Raw genomic sequence first — 26,898 nt, forward strand, 5'->3', positions numbered from 1 at the left:
CGTCCGCTCTACGAGGCCCTCAGAGGCACGACGGGAAAGGAGCCCGTGGTATGGTCGCAAGACATGGATCGCGCCTTCGAGGAGACGAAAGCTGCGCTCGCCAACGCGACCATGTTAGCACACCCCCTGCCGGGAGCCACCATCACTCTCACGACGGACGCATCAGACTACGCGGTGGGGGCCGTCCAGGAGCAGTGGGTCGACAGCGCGTGGCAACCTCTGGCCTTTTTTAGCCGCCAGCTACAACGGCATGAGCGCCGGTACAGCACTTTCGATCGAGAGCTGTTGGCTTTGTTTTTGGCCATCCGTCATTTTCGTTTCCTCCTCGAAGGGCGATGTTTCATCACGTTTGTTGACCACAAGCCATTGATGTTCGCAATGGCCAAGTCTCGGCAGCAACGGCAGCTGACATACATATCGGAGTTCACCACCGACATCCGGCATGTGGCCGGTAAGGACAACGTCGTCGTCGATTGCCTATCCTGTGCCGCCGTCCAGGCCGTCCAATTGGGCATTGACTACACACAGATGGCGGCTGACCAAGCGGCCGACCCAGAGACCCAGGGTTTTCGTTTGGTTCCAACCAGCCTCCAGCCGAGGGATGTGCCGTTCCATTCCGCAGGTGCTACTCTGCTCTACGATGTTTCGTTGGGTGCACCCCGTCCGATTGTTCCGTCTAAATGGCGCCGAGCTGTTTTCGATACCATACACGGCCTATCGCATCCTGGAGTGCGGGCGTCGCAAAAGCTGCTGGTCTCCAAATTCGTATGGAGGGGAATACGCAAAGACGTCAGAGACTGGGTGAACACTTGTGTTGTTTGCCAACGGGCCAAGGTGCAGCAGCATGTCAGGGTCCCGCTCGCCATCTTCGAGGTCCCGGAGCGGCAATTCGATCACATTCACATCGACTTAGTGGGCCCGCTTCCACCGTCCCGGGGCTTTACGTACCTTTTGACAATGGTGGATCGCACCAGGAGGTGGCTGGAGGCAGTCCCCATGACGTCCACCACCTCTGCGGATGTTGCTCGAGCTTTCGTTTCATCATGGGTAGCCCGGTTTGGTGTCCCTGCGGATATTTCGTCGGATCGGGGGCCGCAATTTTCGTCCGAACTGTGGAATGAGGTGGTTTCCGTGTTGGGCGTTAAACTCCACCGCACTACGGCCTATCACCCGCAAGCGAACGGCTTGTGCGAGCGGTTCCACCGTTCCTTGAAGGCGTCGCTCAGGGTCAGCCTTCTGGACGTATCCTGGGTCGACAAACTGCCGTGGGTGATGTTAGGGCTGCGCACGGCGCCGAAGGAAGATCTCCAGTCGTCGTCGGCGGAGATGGTTTACGGGCAACCGCTTCGAGTCCCGGGTGAATTCCTGCCGTCCCCTACGCGGTCATGGTCCGCGGCCAGGCAAAGAGAGACCCACCGGGATGTGGCCCGCTGTTTCCACCCAGTTCCAACCTCACAGCATGGTTTGCCTTCGTCCAACGTCCCGGGGGAGCTGTCGAAGGCCATGTTCGTGTTTGTGCGCCAAGACGGCCATCGTACCCCGCTCGCACCTCCTTATGCAGGGCCCTTCAAGGTTTTGCAGGCAGGGGACAAGAGTTTCGTGATTGACGTCGGGGGCAAGCCTGATCACACCTCTGTCGATCGCCTTAAGCCTGCGCACCTGGACCTCGAACGAACGATCGAGCTGGTGCAGCCTCCGCGCCGCGGCCGGCCGCCAGCCGCCGCCACACCTGACAGCGCCGTGTTACCTGCCAGCTCGCCGCCTGCTCAGCATTTTCCCCTCCGGGAATTTAGGAGTCGGTCCAACAGACTTGTCCGACCTCCTCAGCGATTGACTCTTCTCGTTAAAGACAATTCTCGGGGGGCGTATGTGGCAAAGCCACTAAGAGACTCTCACAGTGACTTGTATAATTGCCTTTAATCATGTTTATTACCTTTTAATGTTGGCTCTGGTTAAACATAGCTAGATCGACAAAATCGTGATCTGACGCGATGACGTCATCATGTGGGTCATGTGACGTCCCCAACGGCGGGAAACGTGATGACGTCATGACGTCAGAGATAGAGGGCGTGGCCAGCCAGTCCTCGTGTGGAGTGATAGTGAAAAGACCTGTTTAGAGCTTCTCCGGCATTTTTCTTGTTTTGTAAAGTTTTAATACATTAAACTCAGTTTGTTAACTTCTAGTGAGTTTATAGATTCTTTGCTAGGAGTGCAGAGACTCCTACATCAGCACGAGACCAGGAACCAGGAACTACTCCTGGGCCTTCCTGGCCTGTTTGGTTCAGATACTCATGGGAGAAACTCGCTGGGCCGTTGTAGGAAAGGAATTCTGGGTTTCCGTGCACAAATTTGTCCCTTTTACCAAGGGCGATCGAAATTTCATCTCGCCCAAATAAATAGCGTCTAATACAGAAAACACAGCCCACGTCCACCACCCTGTACTGCAATTGATTGTCTTTGTATGGAGCACCCGACATGTCCCACAGAGCAGATCACAAGCAGGGATTTCCCCGCCTCGTAAGCTGTCACTTTCTCTTGCTGTGGGTTTGTTGCAATGTTTTCTGGCCTGTTCGGCTTTCCTAACTGAGGGTGTGTGGCCAGTGAGCTGAAGAGGTGCACAGACCGGGCAGGACGGTTGGATACAGTGTGCAGGAGACCAGAGACAGCGGTGCAAGTCAGTGCAGGCTGTGTCTCAGTTCTCCACTGCAGTAAATGGACCTCATACGATTCTAAGGAAACGATGATTGTTGGGAATAAACACTCAAGTTGGTGTGGCAATATAACGGCTGCTTTTATTTCAGACTCTGGAACATTCTCCCCAATGATACAACCTTCGGGAGCACGGGGAGTTCCTGGAGTGCTACAGTATGCCAGGGAGCCCTCTGGTATTCAGCTAACAATATGCAAGTACAATACACATCAATGGTCAGCACTCAAATTAAACACTCTTAATGGGGCTGGAGCCACCCCTTCTGTGACCAGCCCTAGAGAAAGGAGCCATTTGATCCCAGCTCCCAGAGCTGTTGAGGAGTTTACTATTGCCCTCAGGTGGCTGGTCTCTCTCACTGCACACTCCCATCAGTTTCACGAATGAAGGATACACCCACCTGATCGTTTTAACTCAGTTTTTCTTTATACAGATGCTGACTGACTGGCTGTGTCAGATTTCCAGCATTTGCAGTTTTCCTTTATCATTTCCACTGGTTTAATGGCTCTTTTTAGAATATGCTCAATCTGTGAAGTGAAAGAGGTGGACTTTACCCCCGAGATTACTCCCTCAGCCTCTGCCTGAAAGACATCCAGGTGCACTGATATTAAAATTACCTGCCTTGTGAAGCCTGTGAACATCACTGATGGGAATGAACACACCCCGAGAGGCTCCATTCATTTCAGGGGGGGGGTTCATCAACTTCAGAACAGCCAGTTGATATGAAGCCTCCGAAACCCCCCCTCCCATGAAATGTGCTGGCGACATAGGTGGTGGCGCAGGGCACTGGTTAAAGCATTTGCATAAAATACTGTGGCGTGCTATTTTAAAATAGTGTGTGAAGAGACTTTACATGAACACGTCAACCAGAGGAGGTTAAACTCCCAGTACGCTGCATACCCAGGCTGGACTCCGCTCCCACATCATATTGCCAGCTCTTATCAATAAGAAAATGGTTGCCACAGCACAAAACATACAGGTGCCTGAAATCATCATAGATATTCTGCTGCTGAGGAAAATTAGAAATACACATAAAAAAAATTGGTGATGTGAACTAAAAACATCATTCTATCATTCTCCTCTCCAAACCCAGCCAGGATAACATGACTCAAAGGGCAAAAAACACGAAAGTGTTTCCTCCATTTTGAAAGCCGCCTCCTCCATTTTGAAAGCCGCCTCCTCCATTTCGAAAGCCGCCTCCTCCATTTCGAAAGCCGCCTCCTCCATTTCGAAAGCCGTCTCCTCCAATTTGAAAGCCGTCGCCTCCATTTTCGGAGCCGCCGCCTCCATTTTGGAAGCTGCCGCCTCCATTTTGGAAGCGTGCTTTCCAGTCACACAGTTTTATCACAGAGCCAAGTATTTCTTTTGTTCCCTGGCCTATTGCCCTGGCCTGTCCTTGAGAAAACTCTCGCACAACATTGCAGACTTGCTTGTCACCTACATTGTCTCTTTATTCTAACACTAGTCTTACATTTTAAGTAAAGCGCACTTCAGTTACAAGATCGGTGCTGGGTGGTGGGGCGGGAGGTCGGCCACACACGTCATTCACACGCCAGCTTTCCGTCAAAGCTGGAGAGGGCGATAGCGAACGCCTGGACAGCGCACATCGGGTAGCTGTAATCCATGGTGAACGCATCATCCGCCACACGCCCAAACTGCATCACAATGTAGTCAGCTGTGAGGGAAAAAGGAAGGAGAGGCTGGCTTTACACTGAGAGATAGACCATGCGTTCAAACCCTCACAGACCAGCTTTTAAAAAAGGCGTAAAAAAAAACGGTGTTATTTTCATTTTTTTTCAGCACTTTCATTTATTAGTTATAGAAATAATGGAGATTGAATAAAAAGGCTGTTTGACAGACAGTCAAGAATCATCAAATTGGATAGCCAATTGGCGTGGGAAGGCGGTGCCCCGTGAGGATGGACGTGTCGGGCGACCAATGGCGGGCGTCTGAGGGGGTGGGGCAATTGGAGGTGAGCGGTCATGTGACGAGACCTCCAGAAATGTGCCCCTCCCCTCTCCCCCTCCCCCACCCCCTCCTCCCTCCCCCTCCCTCCCCCACCCCCTCCTCCCTCCCCCACCCCTCCCTCCCCCACCCCCTCCTCCCTCCCCCACCCATCCCTCCCCCACCCCTCCCTCCCTCCCCTTTCCCCCTCCCCCTCCTTCCTCCCCCTCCCCCACCCCCTCTCCTCCCCCTCCCTCCCCCACCCCCTCTCCTCCCCCTCCCTCCCCCTCCCCCACCCCTCTCCTCCCCCTCCCCTCTCCCCCTCCCCACCCCCCTCCTTCCTCCTCTTCCGCCACCCCACCCCTCTCCCCCTCCCCTCCTTCCTCCCCCACCCCCTCCCCCACCTCTCCCCCTCCCTCCTCCCTCCCCCTCACCCACCCCCTCCTTCCTCCCCCTCCCCCACCCCTCCCCTCTCCCCACCCCTCCCCCTCCCCTCTCCCCCTCCCTCCCTCCCCTCTCCCCCTCCTTCCTCGCCCTCCCCCTCCCCCACCCCCTCCCCCCTCCCCCTCCCTCCCCCCCTCCCCCACCCCCCTCCCTCCCCCCCTCCCCCACCCCCCTCCCCTCCCCAACCCCCTCCTCCCTCCCCACCACAACTGAAGGAGCAGATGATTCCTGTGACACGGCTGCAGGCTCTGGCATCTCACCTAAGGGGCCATTCTTTCCGTGCGAGCCGAGACAGCGAGTTTCAGCAAGCTGTTCGACCAGGGGAGGGAGGCACCACAGCCGAGCCTGATGATGTCCTCACCTGATGTGACAAATGCACACTTGCCGGCAGGAGCCAGGCGGCTTCCATCAGGAGCGGGAGCCCGAGCTAATTTTTTTTGTCCTCCCCCTTCCTCCGTGCTGAGGGCAATTGTAGTGTTCTTGCTGCCTCTCCCAGCTCAGATCAACTGACCAGGAATCATGCCCTGCACCATCCAATAATTCCTGAAATGGTCGCCTCCTCATTCCACCAGTGATTGCACCTTGAGCCTGAACTGATCCAAATACGGGCAATATTCAAGCATCCGCAAAGAGACCTGAAAGGACCCGTGGTGCGTCTGGCTAATTTCATGAATGAATGCCGAGTGAAATATGAATGGGATGTCACGTGGGGACACCATACTATGTGGCCCCTTGAAGCAGTAGTGTGAGGTAGGATGGAATATGGCTTCATGTTCGGGAACAGTAGTCTTGCGGTTACGTCAGAGACTAATCATCCAGCGAACGTGACTTCAAATCCCACCATGGCAGTTTGAGAATTTGGATGCAGTTAAAATAGAATGATGGTATCAATGAAAGTGACCATGAAGCTGTCGGACTGTCGTAAAAACCCAACAAGTTCATTAATGCTCTTTAGGGAAGGAAACCTGTTGTCCTTACCCGGTCTGGCCTATACGTGACTCCAGTCCCACACCAACGTGGTTGACTCTTAACTGCTCTCTGACGTGGCCGAGTGAGCCCCTCAGTTGTATCAAACCGTTACCAGTGGTTTAAGAAGTCGGCTCACCACCACCTTCTCAAGGGCAACTGGGGATGGGCCATAAATGCTGGTCTTACCAGTGACACCCACATCCCCAGATCTCCCAGATTCCGCTTTGTCAGGACTGACTGGAAAGTCAGACACTTCCCAAAGACAGGAGAGGAGAGGGGCAAAAAACTAAAACACCTGAGAAAAGAGGCAGTCACAATCACAAAAAAAAGTCCCGCTTTAGAAAGACCGAGGGCTAGAAATTCGGTGCATCTGCCCCCAGGGGGCGCTAACGAGCGCAGCGCCACTAACGACTCCCGCTAACTTCAGCAGGGGTTTAGCGGCGGCGGTAACCAGTCGCGCCCCGCTCCGCTGCACAGGCGATGAAGACGTCATCACCGTGCGCAGCGCCCCGTTTTCACCCCGCCTGCTATATTGGCCCGCGCCCCCTGAATCTGCGCCAGGCGATGACGACGACTGATTCGGGGGCAGGAGTGGAGCGGCAGGAAGCTCGCGGGTGGTAACTAAAGGGGAGGTGGCGGGCGGGGGACAAAAAATTGGCCGAATTACTTGTCGCGGCCTGTTGCCTCTTTGAACGCGGGGTCCGTGCCGCGATCTGACAGCCCGGCGCTCCTCATGTGTGCCGGGCTGCTGTCACGGTACCCTGCTCCCCGGTGGTCCAGGTAGGGCCCCGCAGAGTTGTGGGCTTGGGGCCTCCCCTTCCATGCAGCAGCGCTACGTGGCCCAGTGCGTAGCGCTGCAGAACGCACTACACAGTTACTTGGGATTAGCGCTCTAAGAAGGAAGTGGAGCGCTTGAATTATCGCTCCACCTCCCTCTTGGGGCGCTAAAACTGAACGTAGCGATCACCAGCGCTATTTTTCGCCAGGTGCTAAATTTAGAGCCCAGGCGATGTTAGCGACTCAAAATGCTCGCTAACTAATTTCCCCCCCCCTAAAGTGTTCCAGCACTCGCTGTAAACACGACAGGTCAGAGATGTAACTTACCATCGCTCTCGTGGACAATCTGGAAATTCTTCACTGAGGCATGTGTCACTCTCCCGTGGAAGTTCAGCACGTAGGACTGAGTATTGTCGTTCCACACCGGAGTCTTGTTGTGCAGCCCGATTAAGTTCTCCATGTTTTTATTTTGCCATCTCAAGAGCAGGCCATCTTTGTCCTAAAGGGATGATCGCATTTCTTTAGTGGGAATCACCTCACGTTCCTCTCCGAATACAGGCCCCGCAGCACCCAACAACTTGGGAAGAACTTTTTGGGCGGTGAACCCTCAGCTAAGTGCCAAGGGCAGAATGCAAGGCCAAATGTGCTGGGGTTCAGGGGCTGTTGCAGGCCTTGAGAAGCTTAGCATTCTTACTAACCTTTAATTTACTCTGTTTGACCCAAAATGGAAGCTGATTAATGAGGGAAGTGCATGTATTTCACAGAATCTGGGCCATTGTTTAGAAATGGGGTGGGATGGTTCATTCCAGTTGCGGGGGAATGAATGGTTTACTCCAGTGGGGGTGGGGATTTAAAAAAAATATTCGTTCATGGGATGTGGGCATCGCTGGCAAGGCCAGCATTTATTGACCATCTCTAATTGCCCTTGAGAAGGTGGTGGTGAGCCGCCTTCTTGAATCGCTGCAGTCTGTGTGATGAAGGTGCTCCCACAGTGCTGTTAGGGAGGGAGTTCCAGGATTTTGATCCAGTGACGATGAAGGAATGGCGATATATTTCCAAGTCAGGCTGGTGTGTGACTTGGTGGGGAACTTGGAGGTGGTGGTGTTCCCATGTGCCTGCTGCCCTTGTCCTTCTAGGTGGAAGAGGTCACGGGTTTGGGAGGTGCTGTTGAATAAACCTTGTCGAGTTGCTGCAGTGCATCTTGTAGATGGTACACACTGTAGCCACGGTACGCCGGTGGTGGAGGGAGTGAATGTATAAGGTGGTGGATAGGGTGCCAATCAAGTGGGCTGCTTTGCCCTGGATGGTGTCGCGCTTCTTGAGTGTTGTTGGAACTACACTCATCCAGGCAAGTGGAGAGTATTCCATCACACTCCTTACTTGTGCCTTGTAGATGGTGGAAAGGCTTTGGGGAGTCAGGAGGTGAGACACTCGCTGCAGAATACAGCAAAGGCTATAGGTGGGCATGGACTACATTATTATGTGAGGAGTTGTGAATTGGCGCTGAACACTGTGCAGTCATCAGCGAACATCCCCACTTCTGACCTTATGATGGGGGGAAGGTCATTGATGAAGCAGCTGAAGATGGTTGGGCCGAGGATACTGCCCTGAGGAACTCCTGCAGCGATGTCCTGGGGCTGAGATGATTGGCCTCCAAAAACCACAACTATCTTCCTTTGTGCTAGGTATGACTCCAGCAAGTGGAGAATTTTCCCCTGATGCCCATTGACTTTAATTTTACTAGGGCTCCTTGATGCTACACTCGGTCAAATGATGTCAAGGGCAGTCACTCTCACCTTACTGCTAGAATTTTGCCCATGTTTGGACCAAGGCTGTAATGAGCCGAGTGGTCCTGGTTGAACCTAAACTGAGCATTGGTGGGCAGGTTATTGGTGAGTAAGTGTCGCTTAATAGCACTGTCGACGACACCTTCTGTAGTGTAACAGGAGAAAACGACAACGAGCACCTTGCCGATTTGGAGCAGGTGCTCACTAGGCTGAGAGAACGGGGCCTACGAGCAAATCGCCCCAAGTGCGAATTTTTCCAGAATCAAATATCATATTGTGGCCACATAATTAATAAGGAAGGGTTGCATAAGTCACCTGAAAAAATTGAAGCGGTCATAAAAGCCCCAGCACCTGAAAATGTTTCACAATTAAGGTCGTTCCTGGGATTAATAAATTACTATCATAAATTTTTACCGAACTTATCAACTCTTCTGCACCCTCTTAATGAACTGCTACAAACAGGAGTAATTTGGAAATGGAGCGAAGACTGTAAACGTGCCTTCCATAACTGCAAAGACTTAATCACGTCCAAAGAAGTTTTGGCTCATTACAACCCATCACTGCCAATCAGACTGGCATGCGATGCATCCCCTTACGGCGTAGGAGCGGTATTATCGCACAAATTCCCTGATGGCTCGGAACGGCCGATAGCTTTTGCGTCACGCTCATTGAACTCAGCTGAGCGTAACTATGCCCAAATCGACAGGGAAGCACTCAGCCTGGTATGGGGAGTGAAGAAATTCAACCATTACCTACACGGACAAAAATTTACCTTGTTGACTGACCATCAACCCCTCATCTCCATATTCAACCCTAAAAAGGGTGTTCCCATTATGACAGCGCAAAGGCTACAGAGGTGGTCCCTTTTTCTAGGGGCACACCAATATAACATAGAATACAAAGGATCAAAACAGCATGGGAATGCTGATGGTTTATCGCACCTACCGTTGCCAACGGTAGAAGAGGCACCTACTGTAGACCCAGTGGAGATTTTCCACTCTACCATAATCGAATGTCTACCAGTAACAAATTCTGCCATTGAAAGGGAAACGAGAAATGACCCGACTCTCTCACGAGTTTACGATTTAACAGTGAAGGGATGGCCAGCACATGGCGAACCACTGTTGCCAGCATTCTCGCAAAGAAGAGAACAGCTGTCAGTGTGCCGAGGAACCTTGATGTGTGGATCCAGAGTAGTGATTCCACCCAAACTCCAGGATAAAGTTCTAAAGGAGCTTCACGAGGGGCATCTGGGTGGAGTGAAAATGAAGAACCTAGCCAGGGCGTTTGTATGGTGGCCAGGAATCGATGGAGACATCGAAGAAATGACCAAGAGCTGCCTAGGATGCCAGAAGGTCCAAAACGCTCCACCACAAGCCCCTCTACATCCATGGGAGTGGCCCTCATCTCCATGGCAAAGGGTACACATCAACTTTGCTGGTCCATTTATGGACTCAATGTTCTTAATCGCGGTTGATGCACACTCCAAGTGGCCGGAGGTAATAAAGATGTCCTCCACCACCACGGAAAAAACCATCACAGTATTAAGGACCATATTTGCCAGAAATGGGCTGCCTGAACAGATCTGTTCTGATAATGGACCGCAATTTGTGTCTGAAGAATTCAGGAAGTTCTTAAAAAACAATGGGGTTAAGCACTACACGTCCGCCCCATACCATCCCACCACCAATGGATTGGCTGAAAGGTTTGTCCAGACCTTCAAGAAGGCCATAAAGGCCATGGGTAATGAAGACATAAAACTTCAGCATAAGGTGGATAACTTCTTGTTTGCATACAGGAATGCAACACATATGGTTACAAACCAAACTCCCGCCATGATGTTCTTCAATAGAAGCCTAAGATGCCGGCTGGATTTGATCAAGCCAAACATCAGAAGGGACGTGGAGAACTGGCAATTTCAAGGCATGAATGAAAGGCCAACTAGAACCTTCCAGATAGGTCAACAAGTTTTGGCCCGGGACTACCGTACCGAGAAATGGCAGCCTGGAACTATCTGCACACGATTGGACCGCTGATGTATACCGTGGACATTGGAGAAAGCATAATAAGGCGCCATGCTGACCAAATCATAGAGTCATCCGAAAAGGGACAACCTACACCACAACTCTATACGCCTAATGATGAAGTAGAGATACCCATAGTATCTACCTCCGATCCGGTGATACTGGAACCCGATGAACCCGACACTGGCATTCAAGCCGAATCAGCCTTACCAAAAGAACCTACTACACCACCAGAAACTACTACACCACCGAGGCGTTATCCAGACCGAGTCAGGAAGCCTCCAGAGAGACTGACTTATAATTGATTAACTGCAGCAATGTGTAGATTATTTTTCTTGTAACATGTAATTAATGATTACTTAAAATATTATGTACTGGTTGGCTAAAAGGGGAGGAATTGTAGTGTATGTGCCTTTAAGAGCCCCCTGTGTACTGTAATGCCGGTAATGGCCACTCGGGCTATATAAGCCTGTATATTGTGTTGTATCAGTTAGTTCCCCTCCAGACTTTGTTCAGTAAACACCTGTGAAACCAACTCCTGTCTTCAGTGTCTCTGTTAACACACGGACACAACACCTTCCATCACTTTGCTGATGATTGAGAGTAGGCTGATGGGGTGGTAATTGGCTGGATTGGATTTGTGGGCAATTTTCCACATTGTCGGGTAGATGCCAGTGTTGTAGCTGTACTGGAACAGCTTGGCTAGAAGCACGGCTAGTTCTGGAGCACAAGTCTTCAGCACTATAGCTGGGATGTTGTTGGGGCCCATAACCTTTGCTGTATCCAGTGCGCTCAGCCATTTCTTGATATCATGTGGAGTGACTCAAATTGGCCGAAGACTGGTTTCTGTGATGGTGGGGACCTCAGGAGCAGGCCGATATGGATCATCCACTTGGCACTTCTGGCTGAAGATGGTTGCAAATGCTTCAGCCTTGTCTCTTGCACTCACGTGCTGGGCTCCACCATCATTGAGGATGGGGATATTCATGGAGCCTCCTCCTCCCGTTAGTTGCTTAATGGTCCACCACCATTCTCGATTGGATGTGGCAGGACCTCAGAGCTTTGATCTGATTGTTGGTTGTGGGATCACTTAGCTCTGTCTATAGCATGCTGCTTCTGCTGTTTAGCATGTTACATGTGTTGTAGTTTCACCAGGTTGGCACCTCATTTTTAGGTACGCCTGGTGCTGCTCTTGGCATGCTCTTCTACACTCCTTATTGAACCAGGGTTGGTCTCCTGGCTTGATGGTAATGAGTGAGGGATATGCCGGGCCATGAGGTTACAGGTTGTGGTAGTATACAATTCTGCTGCTGCTGGTGGCCCACAGCGCCTCATGGATGCCCAGTTTTGAGCTGCTAGATCTGTTCTGAATCTATCCCATTTAGCACGGTGGTAGTGCCACACAACACGATGGAGGGTTTCCTCAGTGTGAAGACGGAACTTCGTCTCCATAAGGACTGTGCGGTAGTCACTGCTACCAGTGCCGTCATGGACAGATGCATTTGCGATAGGTAGATTGGTGAGGACGAGGTCAAGTAGGTTTTTCCCTCATGTTGGTTTTCTCACCACCTGCCGCAGGCCCAGACTGGCAGTTATGTCCTTCAGGACTCGGCCAGCTTGGTCAGTAGTGGTGCTACCGAGCCACTCTTAGTGATGGACACTCCAGTGGGGGGGGAAAGGTGGGGTGGTTTTTTCTAGTGGGGGGCGGGGGGGATTGGTTTACTCCAGTGGCGGGGGGGGGGGGTGGAATGGTTTACTCCAGTGGGGGGGAATGGTTTACTCCAGTGGGGGGGGGGAATGGTTTACTCCAGTGGGGAGGGGGGGGGGAATGGTTTACTCCAGTGGGGCGGGGGAATGGTTTACTCCAGTGGGGGGGGGGGTGGAATGGTTTACTCCAGTGGGGGGGGGGGTGGAATGGTTTACTCCAGTGAGGGGGGGGGGGAATGGTTTACTCCAGTGGGGGGGGGAATGGTTTACTCCAGTGGGGGGGGGGGGGAATGGTTTACTCCAGTGGGGGGGTGGTGGGATGGTTTACTCCAGTTGGGGGGGGGAATGGTTTACTCCAGTGGGGAGGGGGGGGGAATGGTTTACTCCAGTGGGGGGGGGGGGGTGGAATGGTTTACTCCAGTTGGGGGGGGGGAGGGTGGAATGGTTTACGCCAGTGGGGGGGGGTGGTGGAATGGTTTACTCCAGTGGGGGGGGGGTGGAATGGTTTACTCCAGTGGGGGGGGGGGGGTGGAATGGTTTACTCCAGTTTGGGGGGGGGGGGCAGGTGGAATAGTTTACTCCAGTGGGGGGGGGGGCGGGGAATGGTTTACTCCAGTGGGGGGGGGGGGGGGTGGAATGGTTTACTCCAGTGGGGGGGGGTGGCGGTTGGAATGGTTTACTCCAGTGGGGGGCGGGGGGTGGGGGGGGGGTGGAACGGTTTACTCCAGTGGTAAATAGTTTCCAGAAACATGTGGCCCTGGTATCTCGGATCAGAGCCTGGTTGAGAGACAAGGAACTCAGTGTTTGGTTAAAGGTTACAAAGAATGGGCACTTTTAATGTTTCGTTCCAACTCACGTTACACGATCGGAAGGGAATGCGTTCGTGGTCCTCATCCATCGCTGGGATAATCACCATCATCTTCCTGGGGCCTTTGAATCCAAGGACATTGGTCTCCTGTAAACAATTTACAACTTTGTGTTACGCTACATTAAAACACATGAGCACCACATTGATCAGAATGCCGTAACATGTGCCCAGGTTCACGGTTTATCTGTACTTACAAAGTGTCTCTGACTAATTCTGATTGTAAACCTTGCCCCACATTAAATATTCTGATCTGACAATTCCAACATGGAACAGGAGGCAAATACAGCAACATTGTCAGGGGAGTCCAAGGGACAGAGGCTCAAAGTCTAGACCCCGGCCTAGAAATTGAGTTTGCCTCCGCCAGGGCTGTAGCGCCCGAAATTTAGCGCCAGCGTTAATTGCCGCTGCGCCCGCCAAAAATTCAGCTGCACCACGCCCAGACGGCTGCGGGCGCTAATGGAGGGTGTCAGCGCCTCGCAATGGCCGCTGAATGCAGGATTGCGGCGCTAATCCCCCGCTGCGGCACCCGATGCGGTGCGGCAGGCTGGGGTACTGCAGGCCTCCTCCTTCTGTTAAGGAGGAGCTGCCTGCAGCCGACCGCTGGCCAGTGGAATCGCACGAAAAATGAGCCCGGCACCTCGGAGAAGTGCCGGGCTCGAGGCCCACACACATCTGTGCCGCGGGGGGGTGGTGGAGGAGTCCGGGGAGGGAGGTGCGGGCAGGCGGCCGCCGGGAAAGCGGCCGGCCGCCGCGCCACCTTAATGCGCCGGCGCTAAGTCCAGCAAGAAACTTTTGAAAAATCGTTGGTTGCGGCTGCCACGGGCGAGGCGGCCGCAACTGAATTTCGGCGTCCGGCCGCGTTACCATGGCAACCGGGACGCTGCGCACACCGATGACGTCATCGGTGCCGGCGCAGCGCTACCGGCTAACGCCGATGGTAGGGCCCAAATCAATTTCCGAAGCGGCTATAATTCCGGTGCAAGGCCCTCTGGCGCCTCTAATTGGGCGCTAACCCCACTCAATTTCTAGGCCCCTGTCTCTCTCACAGAAGCTGTGACTGTGGCAATTGAGACTTGCAGTTCCAATTTACAGCAGGGTCTCACTTCTGGATTGGGTACAGGATCAGCTCAAGAGAAACTTAATGGTGGAAGTTATAGGATATCGGAGAGGAATTTTCCAATTTTTATTCCACTAATTGGCCTGTTTTTTAAATAAATCTGTTTTCTCTGCCTCTCCCAGGAGGTGACATGGCCTCGGGCAGGTGAGGAGTGTCTGTATTGTGAGGCCGAAGGAATCACCACCACATGGGACGGGCTGAGTGGACCAGTAGATTTCCGTATGTTCGTATGTGTTCAGTCGTGTCTCTTATGTTCATTAATAAATAGACATTCTTATTATGAACACAGCGAGCTTTTGCTAGTTACTTTATTGAGCACATGTGGACTGGGTACAGTATCTGTAGAGGCTTCCATCTTGACTGCTGCCTTGTGGGTAGCCTAGTGCCTCATGGGTAATGTAGTCTTAATATACATACAGCTGGGTAGTGTAGTCTTATACATACAGCTATACACAGCTCTACGGCTCCACCTAGTGTCCACTATAGAATGACATGTTATTGATCATTACAGTGTCTGTTCCCATGTTGACTCCTGGTCATCCGTAAGGAACGCCTGGCTGCCAGGGCATGTTCTGGAGGAGGTACCTTGCAGGGTAACGGCACATCTGTCCAGCCCAGCTGGAATCAGGAAGTGCCAGGCTGTGGGCTGGAAGTGCCAGGCTGTGGGCTGGAAGTGCCAGGCTGTGGGCAGGAAGTGCCAGGCTGTGGGCAGGAAGTGCCAGGCTGTGGGCAGGAAGCGCCAGGCTGTGGGCAGGAAGTGCCAGGCTGTGGGCAGGAAGTGCCAGGCTGTGGGCTGGTAGTGCCAGGCTGTGGGCTGGTAGTGCCAGGCTGTGGGCAGGAAGTGCCAGGCTGTGGGCAGGAAGTGCCAGGCTGTGGGCAGGAAGTGCCAGGCTGTGGGTAGGAAGTGCCAGGCTGTGGGCTGGAAGTGCCAGGCTTTTGGCTGGAAGTGCCAGGCTGTGGGTAGGAGCGGTAAGCTGGCAGTAGTTGCAGGGCCTGCTCATGACCCAGCACGAGAAGGTAGAGCCCCAGAGCCATGTCTCATTGAGGAGGAGGCTGCTATCACACTCACTCCTGCTACTGAGGTAGCACTGAGATAGAGCCCTGGGTTAGATAGGAGAAGACACACATTAGGGTGGACTTTGCGATCGGTTGCCCAATGGCTGTAAAGTGGGCGTAACTGATTGGAAGAATGGGCGGCGATGCAGTGCAACAGATTTCCACTCATTGGGTGCTGCGTCTAATTTTCTGTTCGGGGTTGGTATTGGTGCCAGAGACACCTGCCAGTTTGCCACTTAGGGACTGATGACATCTTTTAGACATTCATACAATTTCCTGCGACCGTGTTTCCTGCGTTTTGGGACATCCCAAGGTCATGAAAGACGCTATTGAAATGCAAGTTCTTTCTTTCTTTCTAACAAGTGAAAGCACGACACAAGCCTAAAGTTGGCGAAAGATAATTTGCCGAGACAAGACCGTCTCTTGACCACGGGCACTTACGTAAATGACGGCAGAAAGCTCCTGACGGACGTTGGAACGGTCAGCCTTTCCCCTCTCAGGGTTGACCCCATTGTCAAACACTGTAAACTTGGTCCCCATCAGGTTCGACCTTAGAAAGTTCAAACAGACCGGAATAAAGCGGTGTACATCAAGGGCTAATGATTATCAACACAGTCAAAGAGGGAGCAAGGGAGGGAAAGAGTTCAAGAGGTGAGCATACGAATATACGGGCAATGACGAATAGGAAAAGACCCTCTGGTCCACCCAGCCTGTCCCGCACAATTTGTGATACCTTGTGCATCGCAATATACAGACTCCTCAGCCCACCCAAACCCAAGTGATCTCCTGGGAGAGGCAGAAAATCAGATAAAATCCCAGGCCAAAAAAATCTGGGAAATTCCTCTATGGCCACTGCACCCCCCCCCAACCACACCCCTTACACAATCAAAACTAGCCCAGGAGATCATTCCGGCCTTGATTAATGCCATACAGTACTTACCTTTTGTAAGGGGTGAGCCCTGCCCCAGCCAGAAACAGGTCCAGCTCTCACTTGAAGGAGTTCCACTGCACGAGAAGGCAGCCTGTTCCAGAGGTCCATCATTCACTGGGAAAAGACCCAACTGTTGACACCTAACCTAGAGCTGACCTTACACAACTTAAAATTGTGACCCCTGGTCCTCCCTAACCTCCTCCTACAGCAGAACAGGATAGTCAAAGAAATGTCTTTTTGGTGAACCGTGCACTGGGATTTTTGCATCTGCTAGTGCATCACAGAGCTACTTGCTAAAGTACAGAATAAGTTGATGGCAGATGCCAAGGAGTGCTTCTTTACACCGAAGGTGATCAACAGTTGGAATTGGTCATTGGGAAGGTTGGTTGAGGCCAGGACACTGGACTTGTTTAAAACCAGCTGGATGCTGTGATGGGGTTATGGTAGAGTTTGCATTCTGGAAGGATGAGATCAAATGAGCTGAAGAGTCTTCATTCAGACTTATCTTGTGATCATTTTGTTGAAGCCCATAGTCCCAAACCCTTCTCTCACTCTCTTATATATCTGGCTCCAGCATCATCTCACCGCTGGGAGGCTGTGGATGGAAGTCCACAAGCACATGGAGCAGGACATCAACTGAGGAACACAGGTGAGAGGGAGTAGACATTTAGCAATGGTAGTGGTGAGGGCCCAGGAAGGTCCACCTCCTCAGCTGGTAATCATGCACAGGGCAGGTGTGCCCAAGAAAGAGGAAGAAGGGAAAAATTGGGAGATCCCTCTCCAACAAAATAGATTTGGGGATTTGAACATACGTCGCTTAACAATGTTTTAAAGCTCTTGGGCTAAAAATTGAGTAGCGCCCCAGAAAAATTAGCAACCCCGTGCCGGAAATTGAGTGGTTGTGCCCCAAGAGGGAAGCGGGGCGCTACTGGAAACGCCCCTCCTCCCTCTTGGGGCGTCGTGAGTCAATATCGCAGGGCACGTCGCACTGCGGTATTGCAGGCCTTCCTCCCCTTCTTAAAGGGGAGGGGCCTTGCGCAGCACGATCCAGAGCCCAGCTGGGCCCCCGGGGATCGGGAGTGCTGGCAAAAGAGCCCGGCACTCAAAAGAAGTGCCGGGCTCTTGGAGCGCAGCTGGCACTCCGCGCGGGGGCGGGTAAGGAGGCCGGGGACGGGAGCGCAGGCAGCTGCTGGCAGGCGGCCAGCAACAGAAGTAGTCACCCTGCACCTCACCTTTAAATTGTGGCCTCCCGGGCCGCAGGTAGGTCCCCCTGACCCCGTCATAGTGTTCAGCAGCAAGTCAGGGGGCGCTCCCGAAGATCGCGGCCGGGGCGCGAGCGGAGCGCTGTGCATGGCGATGACCTCATCGCCAGCACCGCGGGGCGCTACCGGTTAGCGCTGCCGCTAACCTCCTGCTGAATTTCACGGGAGGCATGGGCGGCACCGCGCCCGGGCGCTAGATGCTTTGCGTCCCATTAGGGTGCTAACGGGAGGTGCAAAGCAGCCCAATTTTTCCCCCTTTGACTTTAGTTTAAAATAATGGCCCCTGAGCTGCTGAATGGCTCATTGGGTGATGCACCATGGAGTTTAGTTTAGAACAAAGAGGTCTCAGGTTTTGTGGAAAGTGCTTGTGTTTGGAGATAAGCTGAAGATAGGACTATAATGCTCCTCTGCCCCTCCCCCCACCCACCCCTCTACCCCCCAGTTGAATGGCCTGCTAACACTCTGTCTCATCTCACACTTGGTTGATGCTCCAGGGTCTTGTTGTGGAGCTGTATTGGAGCATGAGTCACTGGAGCTGGATTCCCTGCCTCCCTTTGTCCCAGCATGAGTTGGGCATCGGCACCCGACTGGAGCACAACTGAACATGGGATGAATGTGCAGGCACAGCTCATTTACAGAGCCTGGCCTTCACCCAGCTGTGAAAATTCCCCCGGGAGGGACTGGGCTTTCTGGAATAAGGAGGGAACTTGCCCGCTGCAGATTTGAACGTTCGGCAGCTGTACTTTTGTAAGCACCTTGGGAGGTTTTTCTACATTAAAGGTGCTATATAAATGCACGTTGTTGCTGTTGCCAGTTTCCGCCAGCTTTGGACCTTCTGGCTGCCGTGAACGGACGGCCTCCAGCGTTACTGCGTCTCCTCACTGGCCCATTACAATGTAAAACAAATCTTTGTGGGTGCTGGGAGTCTGCCTCATTTCAGATCCTCCACAATCCAAGGGCTGGCCACTCTAAGGCCTACTTTCTCTGGGTGTGCAGCAGGTGGAAATCGAGGAAAAATGACTTGGGAGGCTTTCTTTTTTAATTTATTCATTCACGGGATGTGGGCGTCGCTGGCCAGGCCATCATTTATTGCCCATCCCTAATTGCCCTTGAGTGGCTTATTAGGCCATTTCAGAGGGCAGTTAAGAGTCAACCACATTGCTGTCAGTCTGGAGTCACAATATTGGCCAGACTGGGTAAGAATGGCAGATTTCCTTCCCTAAAGGACATTAGTGAACTAAGATACGTTTTTATGACAATCCAGTAGTTTAATGGTCACCATTACTGATACTAGCTTTTTATTCCAGATTTATTTAATTAACTGACTTTGGATTATGAACTCACATCTCCGGATCATTAGTCCAGGCCTACTGGATTACTAGTCCAGTAACATAGCCACTGTTCCCTCAATCCAGCAACATCAATGCAGCTTCATTAACACACAATTAACCTCCTCTCCCGCCCCGCCTGCTTCAAGTGGAAATTCCCGCTTACACCATGGGAGGGGGGATGTCCCAGGAAATGGACGTCAGGTGCAAACCAGGACAGAGATCTGGTGCAACAGGCCTCCGCCCAACATCCCATAAACAGGTGCTCAAGGGGCTTTAAGCAGGATTAAAATCAGCCCCCTACCTACAGCAAAGAAGCGCAGAAAATGGAGAATATGGGAAAGAGACCACAAAACCGTATAACAATACTAAAATAGAAACAGAAAACACTGGAAATACTCAGCAGGTCAGGCAGCATCTGTGGAGAGAGAAACAGAGTTAACGTTTCAGGTCAGTGACCTTCTTCTGATGAAAGGCCATCGACCAGAAACGCTAACTCTCTCTGACCTGCTGAGTGTTTTCCAGCATTTTCTGTTTTTATTTCAGATTTCCAGCTTTGGCAGTATTTTGCTTTTGTCACAGAAAAATACTAATTTGCTTTAAAGCTGAACATCAGTTCGTTGACCAGTTGACTGATTGTGCCTGTCTTGACTCCGATGCAGGAATAGGTCGCTTCTGGCGAGTTGGAGAGGCAGCTACTAAGTGGAGGTGCTTACCTGCTGGAGACCAATCCTTCTTTCTCACGTCAACACTTCTCCTCAATTAGCTCCTTATGTCTTTGCCAGGAGAGGCACAATCAATCAACCCATGAGATCACATTATTTGTAAATGGTAACAAAAATTCAGTACCAAGTGGATATCCTATCCTAATTCATATCTGTGTCCTAGGAGACAGGAGGCTACTAGATCTCAGCGAGGGATGGTAAGAGTCTAGCACAGTGCGGTGGGGTAGAGTTTTCAATGCGTTGTAGTTTGTGCAGGATGAAACTCAGGAGACTGGCGAATGTGGGAGAAGTTCAACATTGAGGAAACTGAAGCCCGGATAAGGGGTTGAGTGGCAGTGGGGGGTGAGGTAAAGGGCTGAGGAGATGGAAGTGATCATGTGGTGGCCTGGATAGAATGCAACTGATACTGTTAAGGCTTCAGGAAATATCAGATTTTAAAATATGAAAGCTTTCAAAAGTAGGTTAAGAATTAAAGCTCAGACAAAAGCAATCCTAGTGTTAAATATGCACAATGATACATTGGAGTTGGGTCCGTATCAAATCCTGTTCCATTGTCTAGGCACCACTGTAGCCCAGAGCTACCCCTGGATCTGGCCCAACCTCACATCCAGCATCAACATGGTGCTGGTCTCCAGAATGATTAACAGAGAGGAGTGGGACAGCCATGCCCAGGACCTGTTTTCTGATGCAGTCTGACTGATGACTTGTAACCCTTGGGGCAGCAAGCAACGGGCAGGAACTGACACAGTTTGGTTGGATTTTCAAAGCCTCACTGGCTCCCTGTGCAGCCTCTGGTCTGCACCTCTTGGGAAATTGCAGTTTACAGGAGATGAGAACTGGAGGGCTGAGTGTGATGTGGGGCCAAGGTCCGAGTGACAGGTTCATCCTGGAGTATGAGCGAGAAAACTGATACAGCACTATAGATTAAACCTTCTATTAATGTGCTGTCAGCACTCACTGGAGCATGCAGTTACATTATCACTTATGCTCATGTTTACATCTATTTACATTTACACTTATATTTATAGATAAATTTACACTTCAATTTAAAAGCACTCATACTTAAATTTACACTTCCATTCAGACTGTTTGTTTTGATTGCCTTGGATAAGAAACCTTTTATTTATGTGATCAGAGTTCTCTAGGCTATGAGCTGACCCACTACGCAGCTGAACCCCAGGCTCCATCTACGGTGCGCACTCAGCTCGAGTGAAGCCATTCTCCTCTACAATTTAGAAGGTGCCCAGCTTGTGGTTGCAGGTGAGGTCCGTTCCAGCACCAGGGACAGCTCCACCTGACGATAAAGCAGGTAGTGTTACTGCTCTCGGGTTCTCACAGTCTAAACTGACTAAGCTCCAAGGGTACCCTACATACTTGGGGTTCCAAAGCATTGGCTCCTGCCAACTTGCTCCCTGGCTTTATGTAAGTGCGGTGTATCCCTTCGGGGAGAGAGTGCCCACTCCATAGTCCACAGTCTACTGTGGATCAATAATTTGCTTTGCAGAGTCCCGATCGGGGTGATGGGTTTCCACATATATCAGACACCCAGTTGATCACATCACTTTGCTAACATAAGGAGAGTCTGCAGATTAGTAAATGTTTCTCAGGGTCACTTGGATGTCCTATACACACTGACACTGACACTGGCAATGCAGAGAATGCAGTGTACAATTGAACTATTTGGAAATAATTCACCCAAAGTGATAGCGACAATATTCTGATCAATATCTGAGATACAGTGAATGGCCTACACCTGTTCCTATGCTCCAGTAAGAACATAAGAATTAGGAGCAGGAGTAGGCCATATAGCTCTTTGAGCCTGCTCCACCATTCAATAAGATCATGGCTGATCTTTGACCTCAACTCCACTTTCCCACCCGATCTCCATATCCCTTGATTCCCCGAGAGTCCAAAAATCTATCGATCTCTGTCTTGAATATACTCAACGATCGAGCATCCACAGCCCTCTGGGGTAGAGAATTCCAAAGATTCACAACCCTCTGAGTGAAGAAATTCCTCCTCATCTCAGTCTTAAATGGCCGACCCCTTATCCTGAGACTGTGACCCCTAGTTCTAGACTCTCCAGCCAGGGGAAACAACCTCTCAGCATCTACCCTGTCAATCCCCTTCAGAATCTTATACGTTGCAATGAGATCACCTCTCATTCTTCTAAACTCCAGAGAGTATAGGCCCAAGCTGCTCAATCTCTCCACATAGGACAACCCCTTCATCCCAGGGATCAATCATAGAAACATTGAAACATAGAAGATAGGAGTAGGCCATTCGGCCCCTCGAGCCTGCTCCGCCATTCAATGCGATCATGGCTGATCATCCAAATTCAGTACCCTGTCCCTGCTTTCTCCCCATATCCCTTGATCCCCTTAGCCTTAAGAAATATATCTAACTCCTTCTTGAATATATTTAATGAATTGGCCTCAACTGTCTTCTGTGGTAGAGAATTCCACAGGTTCGCCACTCTCTGGGTGAAGAAATTCCTCCTCATCTCAGTCCTAAATGGCTTACCCCTTATCCTTAGACTGTGACCCCTGGTTCTGGACTCCCCCACCATCGGGAACAGCCTTCCTGCATCTAGTCTGTCTAGTCTTGTTAGAATTTTATAACTTTCAATGAGATCCCCTCTCATTCTTCTAAACTCTAGCGAATATAAGCCTAATCGACCCAATCTCTCTTCATATGTCATTCCTGCCATCCCAGGTATCAGTCTGGTGAATCTTCGCTGCACTCCCTCCATGGCAAGAACATCCTTCCTCAGATAAGGCGACCAAAACTGCACACAATACTCAAGGTGTGGTTTCACCAAGGCTCTGTACAAATGCAGCAAGACATCCTTGCTCCTGTACTCGAATCCTTTCGCTATGAAGGCCAGCATACCATTTGCCTTCTTAACCGCCTGCTGCACCTGCATGCTTACCTTCAGCGACTGGTGCACAAGGACACCCAGGTCTCGTTGCACTTCCCCTTTTCCCAATCTATTGCCATTCAGATAATAATCTGCCTTCCTGTTTTTGCCACCAAAGTGGATAACCTCGCATTTATCCACATTATACTGCATCTGCCATGCATCTGTCCAATCGCCCAACCTGTCCAAATCGTACTGGAGCTTCACTGCATCCTCCTCACAGCACACACGCCCACCCAGCTTTGTGTCATCTGCAAACTTGGAGATATTACATCTAGTTCCCCCGTCTAGATCATTAGTATATATTGTGAATAACTGGGGTCCTAGCACCGATCCCTGCGGTACCCTACTAGTCACTGCCTTCCACTCGGAAAAAGACCCGTTTTTTCCAACTATTTGCTTCCTGTCTATCAACCAGTTTTCTATCCAAGTCAGTACCTTACCCCCAATCCCATGTGCTTTAACTTTGCATGCTAGTCTCTTATGCAGGACCTTATTGAGAGCCTCCTGAAAGTCCAAATACACCACATCCACTGGTTCTCCCTTATCTATTCTACCAGTTACATCCTCAAAAAATTCCAGTATATTAGTCAAGCATGATTTACCTTTTGTAAATCCATGTTGACTTTGTCCAATCCTGTCACTGTTTTCCAAGTGCTCTGCTATTACATCTTTTATAATGGACTCTAGCATTTTCCCCACTACCGATGTCAGGCTTACCGGTCTATAATTCCCTGTTTTTTCTCTACCACCTTTTTTAAATAGTGGGGTTACATTAGCTACCCTCCAATCCATGGGAACTGTTCCAGAATCTATAGAATTTTGGAAGATGACCAGCATTGCATCTACTATTTCTAGGGCCACTTCCTTAAGTACCCTAGGATGTAGATTATCAGGCCCTGGGGATTTATCGGCCTTCAATCCCGTCAATTTCCCTAACACCATTTCCCTACAAATACTGATTTCATTCAGTTCCTCCCTCTCATTAGACCCTATGTTCCCCGACATCTCTGGGAGTTTATTTGTGTCCTCCTTTGTGAAGACAGAACCAAAGTATGTATTTAATTGGTCCGCCATGTCTTTGTTCCCCATTATAAATTCCCCTGATTCTGACTGCAAGGGACCTATGCTTGACTTTACCAATCTTTTTCTCTTCACATATCTATAGAAGCTTTTACAGTCAGTTTTTATGTTCCCGGCAAGCTTACTCTCATACTCTATTTTCCCCCTCTTAATTAATCCGTTTGTCCTCCTTTGCCCGAATCCTAAACTGCTCCCAATCCTTAGGTTTGCTGCTTTTTCTGTCCAGTGTGAACCTTCGTTGCACCGCCTCTAAGGCAAGTATGTCCTTTCTCAGAAAAGGAGACCAAAACGGTGCACAGTACTCCAGGTGTGGTCTCACTTGTACAAGTGTAGTAAGACCCCCCCTACTCTTGTACTCAACCTCCTTGCAATAAAGGCCAACATGCCATTTGCCTTCCTAATTGCTTGCTGTACCTGTATGCTAACTCTCTGTGTTTCCTGTACGAGGACACCCAGGTCCCTCTGAACACCAACAATTAATAGTTTCTCACCCTTTAAAAAATATTGTTTTTCTATTCTTCCTACAGAAGTGAATAACATCACATTTCCCCACACTATACTCCATCTGCCACCTTATTGCCCACCCACTTAACCTGTCTATATCCCTTTGCAGCATCTTTGTGTCCTCCTCACAGCTCACTGTCCCACCTGGCTTTGTATCATCAGCAAACTTGGATACAGTGCACTCGGTCCCTTCATCTAAGTCATTAATATAGATTGTAAATAGCTGAGGCCCCAGCACTGATCCTTGCAACACCCCACTAGTTCCAGTCTGTCAACTGGAAAATGACCCGTTTATCCCTACTCTCTCTTTTCTGTCTGCTAACCAATCCTCTATCCATGCTAATATATTACCCCCAATCCCATGAGCCCTTATCTTGCATAGCAATCTTTTATATGGCACCTTATTGAATGCCTTTTGGAAATCCAAACATACTACATCCACTGGTTCCCCTTTATCGGGGGGTACGGTAGCACAGTGGTTATGTTACTGGACTAGTAATCCAGAGGCCTACACTAATGATCCAGAGACATAAGTGCAAATCCCACCACAGCAGCTGTGGAATTTAAATTCAGTTAATTAAATAAATCTGGAATAAAAAACTAGTATCCGTAATGGTGACCATGAATCGATCAGACTGTTGTAAAAACCCATCTGGTTCACTAATGTCCTTTAGGGAAGGAAATCTGCCGTCCTTACCTGGTCTGGCCTATATGTGACTCCAGACCCACAGCAATGTGGTTGACTCTTAACAGGCCTCTGTGGTTCAAGAAGGCGGCTCACCACCACCTCCTCAAGAGCAATTAGCGATGGGCAATAAATGCCGGTCTTGCCAGCGACGCCCACATCCCATGAACAATTTAAAAAAACCTACCCTGTTAGTTATATCCTCAAAATGTGTTAAACACGATTTCCCTTTCATAAAACCATGTTGACTCTGCCTAATCATACAGTATAATGATTTTCCAAGTGCCTTGTTATCACTTCCTTAATAATGGATTCCAGCATTTTCCCTAGTAATGATGTCAGGCTAACGGGCCTATAGTTCCCTGTTTTCTCTCTCCTTCCTTTCTTGAATAGTGGGGTTATATTTGCTCTATTCCAATACGCTGGAACCGTTCTAGAATCTAGGGAATTTTGGAAGATCACAACCAATGTAACCACTATCTCTGTAGCCACCTCTTTTAGAACCCTAGGATGTAGGCCATCAGGTCCAGGGGATTTGTCGGCTTTTAATCCCATTAGTTTTTCAAGTATTTTTTCTCTACTGGTATTAATTACTTTACGTTCCTCACTCTTATTAGCCCCTTGGTTCCCCACTATTTTTGGTATGTTTTTTGTGTCTTCTACTGTGAAGACAGATACAAAATATTTGTTTAACGTTTCTGCCATTTCTTATTCCCCATTATAATTTCACCTGTCTCAGCCTCTAAGGGACCAACGCTTACTTTTGCTACTCTCTTCCTTTTTACAGACTTCTAGAAGCTCTTACAATCTGTTTTTATATTTCTTGCTAGTTTACTCGCATTCTATTTTCTCCTTTTTTATCCATTTTTTGGTCATCCTTTGCTCTCCCAATCCTCAGGCTTATTACTATTCTTCGCAACATTATAAGCCTCTTCTTTTAATCTAATACTATCCTTAACTTCTTTAGTTAGCCACAGATGGATCACTTTTCCTGTGGAGTTTTTATTTCTCAATGGAATGTATATTCGTTGAGAATTTTGGAATATTTCTTTAAATGTTTACCACTGCTTATCTACCGTCATACCTTTTAATCTAATTTCCCAATCAACCTTAGCTGACTCGCCCCTTATACCTATGTAATTGGCTTTATTTAAGTTTAAGACTCCCGTTTCCGACTGAAGTATTTCACTCTCAAACTCAACGTAAAATGTTATCATAATATGACCACTCTTCCCCAGAGGATCCTTTACTATGAGATTACTAATTAACCCTGTCTTATTACACAATACAAGATCTAAAATAGCCTGTTCCCTGGTTGATTCCATGATGTATTTTTCTAGGAAAATGTCTTGAATGCATTCCCTGAACTCCAGACTACCTTTGCCAATTTGATTTGCCCAGTCTATATGAAGATTAAAGTCTCCCATGATTATTGTATTACCTTTGTTACAAACTCCTATTATTTCTTGATTAATACTCTGTCCAACGGTATAGCTACTGTTAGCGGGTCTATAAACTACTCCCACCCGTGTTTTCTGCTCCTTGATATTTCTTATCTCCACCTATACTGATTCTACTTCCTGATCTTCTGAGCCAAGATCCTTTCTCACTACTGTCCTTATGTCATCCTTTATTATCAGGGCTACTCCCCCACCTCCTCCGCTTCCAGTCTGCCTGTCTTTTCGAAACGTCAAGTACCCTGGAATATTTAGTTCCCAACCTTGGTCACCTTGCAACCATGTCTCTATAATGGCTATTAGATCAAAGCCATTTATCTCTATTTGTGCCACTAATTCGTCTATCTTGTTACAAATGCTTCATACATTCAGATAAAGAGCCTTTAATTTTAACTTTTTATCATTATTCCCTGCTTTCACCTTATTCACTGATGCACTGCTACCATTAAACTCTCTGTCCCTTCCTGTCACACTCTGCTTATCTTTAACCAAATCGCTACACTGCTTCATTACCTTGACTTTTCTCTTTAGATTTCTAAATTTCCCCTCACTTGACCCCTCCCCCCCTTTTTAGGTTAAAGCTATATCTACAGCCCTCGTTAT

The 26,898-nt window shown here is 49.9% G+C and overlaps 1 protein-coding gene across 2 annotated transcripts in view; it reads right to left on the reverse strand.

The window, feature by feature from the left end:
• Positions 1-1,770: 1,770 nt before the first annotated feature.
• The window catches only part of LOC147105335 (tubby protein homolog), a 132,887-nt gene continuing 107,759 nt past the window's right edge, over positions 1,771-26,898 (reverse strand). The window contains exons 9-12 of one of the 2 annotated variants that reach the window (XM_086011606.1): positions 15,842-15,950; positions 13,216-13,314; positions 7,169-7,340; positions 1,771-4,382 (exon numbers count right to left, since the gene is read on the reverse strand). In XM_086011606.1, coding sequence (XP_085867732.1) covers positions 4,249-4,382; positions 7,169-7,340; positions 13,216-13,314; positions 15,842-15,950 — 514 coding nt within the window. In that variant the 3' untranslated portion in view covers positions 1,771-4,248. The remainder of the gene's footprint in view (positions 4,383-7,168; positions 7,341-13,215; positions 13,315-15,841; positions 15,951-26,898) is intronic. The other variant, XM_086011605.1, reaches the window with a different exon arrangement.

This window comes from Somniosus microcephalus, chromosome 18 (assembly GCF_052327205.1).
Source record: "Somniosus microcephalus isolate GS21.2 chromosome 18, FLI_Smic_1.0, whole genome shotgun sequence".
Lineage (NCBI taxonomy): Eukaryota > Metazoa > Chordata > Chondrichthyes > Squaliformes > Somniosidae > Somniosus > Somniosus microcephalus.